The sequence below is a fragment of the Nicotiana attenuata genome, chromosome 8 (genome assembly GCF_001879085.1).
Source record: "Nicotiana attenuata strain UT chromosome 8, NIATTr2, whole genome shotgun sequence".
Taxonomy (NCBI): domain Eukaryota; kingdom Viridiplantae; phylum Streptophyta; class Magnoliopsida; order Solanales; family Solanaceae; genus Nicotiana; species Nicotiana attenuata.
Window position 1 is genome coordinate 10,089,815 of NC_031996.1, and position 7,126 is coordinate 10,096,940.

The 7,126-nt window shown below is 35.9% G+C and overlaps 2 protein-coding genes across 2 annotated transcripts; both read left to right on the forward strand.

The window, feature by feature from the left end:
* Positions 3,162–3,907, forward strand: LOC109231480 (protein kri1-like). The gene is made up of 2 exons (XM_019397140.1): positions 3,162–3,401; positions 3,500–3,907. Exons 1-2 carry the CDS (start codon positions 3,162–3,164, stop codon positions 3,905–3,907), a joined length of 648 nt encoding a protein of 215 aa, XP_019252685.1.
* Positions 4,062–5,258, forward strand: LOC109231774 (protein KRI1 homolog). The gene is made up of 2 exons (XM_019397405.1): positions 4,062–4,862; positions 5,177–5,258. The coding sequence occupies exons 1-2, from the start codon at positions 4,067–4,069 to the stop codon at positions 5,233–5,235; spliced, it is 855 nt and encodes a 284-aa protein (XP_019252950.1). The 5' UTR covers positions 4,062–4,066; the 3' UTR covers positions 5,236–5,258.

Sequence of the window (7,126 nt, forward strand, 5' to 3'; positions counted from 1 at the left end):
CATAGAAATCGTCTCATCGGGTCCAACGGGAGCATAAGAAGCAAAAGCTTCTCTAACAGCACAAACATGGCGAGTGGCTCCAGAATCAATCCACCACTCTTTAGGATTGCCCACCAAGTTGCATTCGGAAAGCATGGCACATAAATCATCAACATCATCATGCTTTTCAACCATGTTTGCTTGACCCCTTTTGTTGTCTTTCTTCGGAGCACGACACTCCGTAGATCTGTGTCCAGTTTTCCCACAGTTGTAGCAGTTTCCACTGAACCGCTTCTTGCTTGGGTTGTATTTTGGTCCAGAAGCCTTCTTTCTCTTTTTGTTCTCTTCAACAATATTTGCTCCCATTATTGTTGAATTTCCACGGCCTCTCTTTTCCGCAGCTTTGTTGTCCTCTTCGATTCTCAACCGAACAATGAGATCTTCAAGGGACATCTCCTTGCGTTTGTGTTTCAAGTAGTTTTTGAAGTCCTTCCACAAAGGAGGCAACTTCTCAATCATCGCTGCTACTTGAAATGCTTCATTGATAACAAGACCTTCAATGAAATTTCTATTAGTAAAAATACTAAGATTACTACTTTCAACATCAATATTAAATTGAGTTATACCTTCAGCAAGGAGATCGTGAATAATCACTTGCAATTCCTGGACTTGGGTAATAACAGACTTGCTATCTACCATTTTGTAGTCCAAAAACTTTGCAGCAACAAACTTTTTCAACCCGGCATCTTCGGTTTTGTATTTCTTTTCAAGCGCAGTCCACAGTTCCTTTGACATTTCCACGCCACTGTAGACGTTATACAAACCATCCTCCAGCCCGCTTAGAATATAATTCTTGCACAAAAAATCTGAATGCTTCCATGCTTCAATTACGAGAAAGCGTTCAGTTTCTGGAGTTTCATCGGACAGCACAGGAACATCTTCCTTGATGAACTTCTGGAGACTTAGAGTAGTCAGATAGAAGAACATCTTTTGCTGCCAGTGCCAATGCTGTCCGGTGTCGTTCGGCTTGTTGACGCATTGGCAGTCACCATTGGAACCGCTTGGTTCTCATTCTCATTAGTCATTTCTGTAAAAGAATGACACAAACCTTAAAATCACGTAGATTTTAATAGAGTACAAAACCACAAAGGTTTTACTCTTCCAGAAACAGTAAGTACAAATACAGAAAATAAATTATTAAATTCCTTAAGCTTGTTATTACACTGTATTTGTAAAATAAATTCTGGAAATATAAATGAATATAAACAGTAATGAATTTAAACAGAAATGACATAAACCAATTCGAGCCCACTGAATTCACAGTGTTTCCTTAAGGAATTTAATCCCCTCCTAGTACCCAAGGTTATGGATTATTTCCTCCCAGGATAGAACGAATTACACACTGGTGTAGTGGTACTTCAAACCCCAGTGTTTCAGCGAACACAAAGTTCGGTAGCAAATCACACTTACTTTTTGCTTTGTTTTGATGCTAAAAGTATGCAGAAGAAGGAGAGGAAACTCAGAAAATTGTAGTTTAAATTCTGAGCAGAATAGTGTTGTATTTATAGCCAAAGTTGGGTCTCTTCAGAATGGCTGTTTATGCAAAACGCCCACAACATAAATGCCATTACATAAATGGCCATTTACTCAATAATAAAGAGGGAAAATAAAGAGGGAAAATTGAAAAGGGTAGTTACTTTTCTATTACCAAAATAGAAAAACGGATTGGATTTAATATTAATATTTAATATTAATATTTTGTTATTAAAACAAATATTTATCAATCGATCATTTGACCGAATCCGAATCCGAATTCGTAGCCGTAGCCGTAGCCGAAGCCGAAGCCGAGCGAGCGACGACGGCGCGAGGCTTGCCTTCTTCTCAACTCTTTAAGAGCTAGAAGAAGAGCAATTGCTTATATACCCATAAAAAACCTCTTCCTCTTCCAATATGGGACAATGCCCATTTGCCAAGGGAGGGGGAACTTAAAATTTTACTCAAAAATTTCATTTCCCTCCATTTCCCATTCACCCTCTTTTAAGTATTTAATATATTAATTAAATATCTTAAAAACCCAACATAATATACACAGGCTCTCTCTCTAAATCTTGTTTCTCTTCTTATTTCTCTCAATTTTATTCGAAAATATTTTAGTCTCTACAGCTTCAGCCTCCTGAAAAAATTGTAATTTGCATAATATTTTGTTTTCTTAGTACAATTTCCAGAAAAGAACCTTTTATTGTGCTTGTTTAACTTGATTATGTAAACTGTATGGAAGAAAGAGTCTGAACTTATGAAAGCTGCTACAAAAAAAAGTATCTGACAAGACATTACTTTGCATCTACCCCTCCAAAACACACACACACACACACTAATAGAGTAATATAAAATGGTTGAAAAGAGAGAATTGTGATTATAACTGAATAAAAATGTGATATTTTTTTCATATGGTTTAAAGACTTGGCTTTGGTTATAAGATTAAACTGAATACAAATGTGATTTGCTTTACTATATTATTGATTCTATTTCACATTCTTTAGTATATTTGTTGTTTTTTATGCAAAACATGACAGTATGAAATTCTGAAACTTGCTACAAAGAAGTATATGAGAAGACAGTAATGTGAATCTACCCCTCCATAACACACACGCGCTAATTCAGTCTATGTTGTGCGGACTCTCCAAATATGTTGTCGTACCGTGTCGGATCCAATGCACTACTTCTGGAGGATCCGATACGCACCCATCAATATTTTCGAAGAGTCCGAGCAACATAGAATTCGGGTTTATATAAAGGGTGAAAAGAGAGAAATGTGATTAAACTGAATAAAAATCTGATTTTTTTTTTCCTCTTGGTGTTTGCTCTCACATGCTCTTCCCTATTATTTCTCATATGGTCCAAATACTTGATGGTTATGAGTTTAATCTGAATAAAAATGTGAGCTTTTAAACTATATTGTTGATTCAAATTGGCATTTTTTTTAGTATATTTGTTTTTCTTTATGCAACACATTATAGGTTTCATTATATGTTAATGTTAACTTTCTGTTTATATGTTGAATTGCAGGCAAAATAGTGAACTTTCAGTTTCTGTAGTTTTCTTGTGAAAGCTGTTATTTTTGTGAGAGCTGTTAGTTTGGTGAAGGTTGTTATTTTGAAGCTCTTTGTAAACACTAATGAAATATGGGGTTGAAGCTATTCGAGGTTGATGACGATGACATCGAGAAGGTTGACAAGATCGAGATCAACGAGGAATTTGCCCTTATATACGAGCATAATAAGAAGAGAGAGGACTTGCAAAGGCTGGAAGAGCTGAAGAAGAAAGGCCTCGTCGATGTCTCTGACAACGAAGACTCCTCTGAAGACGACGAAGAAAAAGAAGAGGAGTATTTGAACCCTTCGAGTAATTTAAAGTTCATTGATGTTTTGCTTAAGATAAAGAAAGGTGATCCAATTTTGAATAATAAAGATGCTAAGTATTCGATTCTGAATCTGAATCTGAAACAAATTCTGAGTCGAAGGAGAAGTCTAAGGACGAGAAGAAAAAGAAAAAGCCAAAGTACTTGAAGGATGTAGTTTTTAAGCATTTGATGGAGGAGGGTCCGGAGTTTGGAGATAAAGAAGACAACGAAGAAGAAGATGAGAAGAAAGTCAAGACATATTTTGAGGAGCAAGAGGATTTGAGAAAGGAATTTTTGAATGCTGATAAGGAGGATGAGGAGGACTTGTTTAAGTTGAAAGTAAATGAGAAAAGAGGGGATGAGTTAGGTGATGACGCGGAGGTCCCTACGGAGTTTGCTAAGAAATGGGATGAGGCTTTTGGGGAGTATGACAAATTTTTAAAGGATTATTTGGGGACCGAGATGTGGAGGGATGATAAGAAATGTAAAAGAGATGATGTGGAGGAGGTGGAGTTTTCGGAGGATTAGGAGGAGATTGAGAGGCAAGAGGATTACGAGAGAGATTTTAATTTTAGATTTGAGGAAAATGGGGGTGATCGAGTGTGGGGACATTCGAGGAAAGTGGAGGGATCGGTGAGAAAGAAGGCGAACGCAAGGAAGTTGCAGAGGGAGAGAAAGGAAGAGAGGATGGTTCAAGCGGAAGAGGAGAGAAAAGAGGAGTTGAAACGGTTAAAGAACTTGAAGAAGAAGGAGATGAGGGAGAAGCTTGAGAAGATTAAGAAGACTGCCGGGATAGGAGAGGACGAGGTATGCTTGTTTGATGTCGATGATTTGGAGGAGGAATTTGATCCGGATGATCATGACAGAAAGATGAACAAGGGTTTCGACGAGCCCTACTATGAGGCAAATGATATGGATCCTGAATTTGGAAGTGATAAGGATGAAGATGGTGCCGAACTTGAGAAGCCAGAATTTGACAAGGAAGATGAATTACTTAGATACAATGTGGACAAACCTCGTGGTGATGATGATGATGTGGCTGAAGAAGGTAAGCGGACGAAGAAGAAGAGGAAGCGGCCTAGTACAGGAATGAAGATAGTCAAAGAACAGCTAATGGAAGAATATTACAAGTTGGACTATGAGGATACTATTGGTGACTTGAAGACAAGATTCAAGTATAGGCCGGTTAAGGCGAAGAGATTTGGGCTAACACCAGAGGAGATGTTAACAATTGAGGATAAGGAGTTAGCACCTTATAGAGAAAAGGAATGGAAAGTACCCCTTTGTAAAACTCATCAAGTGAAAAAGACACTTAAAGGAGAAATATCAGATGTGCCAAAAGCTGAAAAGAAGCCTATGTTTGATAACAAAGAAAAATTTGCTGGTGAAACAGATGGTACAAGCAAACAATCGAGGCGAAGTAGGTGGCGAAAGAAAAAAGCTGAGTATAAACTATCTACAGCAAGGCTTAAGGCATATTCAGGTAACACATCAGAGTCAAAGAGTAAAAAGAAGTAGCAACTTGTTTCAGATTGTAAATATTATAATGACAAACATATTGTTTGTTTCAGATTGTAATTCTGTCAATAGATTGAGGTTTAGTCTTATCCTGAAGTCAGGGAACAACTTGTTTAGTATCTTTTAAATGTCAATATACAGTCAAATCTCTCTATAACAGTCTCGTTTGGATAAGTACATCTTTTGCATATGAAGGAGAAAAATGATTTTCTTCTCGAAAGTTGAAGATTACATTCTTGATTCAAGACTAAAATGTGTTCTTGGTTTTTCGTTGAGCAGTTGAAGGAGTTCGACGAGTACAATACAAAGAGCATCGAAGAAGTAGACGCCAACGATAGCAAGAAAGTTTGTTGCACTGGGATTTTGTGACTTAATCATTGATGAAATTGGCATATTATATGATAAACTATATTAGTATTTTCAATTATCTTAATTGTTCTTTTTCTACATTAGAGTATTTACAGATTATTGGGTTGTATTGTTTAAAGCTAGTTGGCTAAGCTCCTATGTCATAGCCAGTTTCTGATGTCCTAAGGACATTTCTCCCTATTACAATGTTTTTTGGCAATCAGAGTCCCTTTTGTTCATACTTGTATACAAGTATAAACAATTTATATACAAAAGATAAGTCATTGCCTAGTTGATTTATTTATCTTTGCAACAATTTGGAGTTACAGGAGTTCTTGATTTAATCAGTTTCCACCAATAGGATTGTCAATTGTCTTTTTTTTTTTGGGTGGTATCCAACCCGTTGTCCGGTATCTAATTTGGGACCCCGGCTAATTCGAATTTGTGCCGTATAAAGTCTATTAAAGAGGGAATTGCTCCTTAGTAGAATTTTTTTTATTCTCGGGGCTCGAACTCGAGACCTCTGATCAAAGGCGGATGATATCTCATTACAACACTTGGTGATATCAATTGTCTTGGAGTTGAGGTGCTTTGCCATACATTCTTTAAAAAGCACCTTAAAACATTTTGAAAAAAATCAACTTCTCTGAAGAAAAAAAACTTTTTTGTGTAATTTTTAAAGTTTTGAACAGAGAACTTAAACAAATGTTTTAGGAGAAAATAATTTGCAAGATTTTTAAAATATATCCACGAAGAAAACTCCAATTAATCTTGTATAACTCTCTGGACTTGCAAATTGGTTTGAGTCTTTTAAATAAACAATGTTAGTGCTTCACCCATAAATTTGATTTGGATAAAACAAAATAAAACGACAGAGTAGTAGATTCTAAAATCCATAATCACCTAGAGTTGCGGCAGAATAAATAGAATTCCTCTACCCTTAATCAGAAGTGTTACATTCGAACCTTGAATACAAAAAATAGTTCTTGTACAGGGTGTTAGGGGCGTTTCACCCTTTTATCGATTTATGTATCGTGAATCCAAATTAATAAGACCTTCCATATAAATATCGTACACCGAGTAAAAAACAACAAATAAATAAAACTAAAGTCATCGCTTTGAAAAAATGCGCCGTCCATTAGAATCCACCGTTTGTTGTTTTTTTCTATTGTCTCGGGTCAAATTAGATGTGCGCATTTGGTGTAGCTACTATACAATTTTTACACTACTAAGATAATTTAATTACTGTTATAAATAAAATTGTATTTATGGTGAATGTCTATATTTAGAGAGATTATAGGGTTCATTGCTTGGTGGCTAAGTCACCCTCTCCCTATAAATAGAGGGTTCTATTATATTGTAATCCCAAAATCAATAAGAATCATCTCTCTCTCTTTTTCTCTGCAATATTGTTCTTCTTCTTTTATTGTTTCATAACACGTTATCAGCACGAGACTCTAACCAATTGAGTAGAAGATTTGGGATTGAGCATAATGATTGTCAATTATTCCATGAACTTCCTTCATGATTAAATTCTGGATTTAAGGTAAGTATTTTACCGTATTTTTTCTCTTTTATTCTATACTTCGATTTTAAATACAAGCAAAGACAACAAAGTTTGATTATAACTCTAATGGAGTTTGTAAGAAATTATAACCACCTGAAGTGGTAAAATTTCTATGCCTCGCCATGATCAAATTCATGTATGATTGTGGGCAAAAAATTGAAAACCCGTCCCATTGAATTTGCTCCATTCTCATTCCCTTACGAGAATGTGATAGCAATATGTGATAAGTCTGAAAGAAGACAAAATTATTACTATGAATGTATCAATGGATATGAACGTGGCAATAGACGAAATTATAATCGCCATCATTTGTG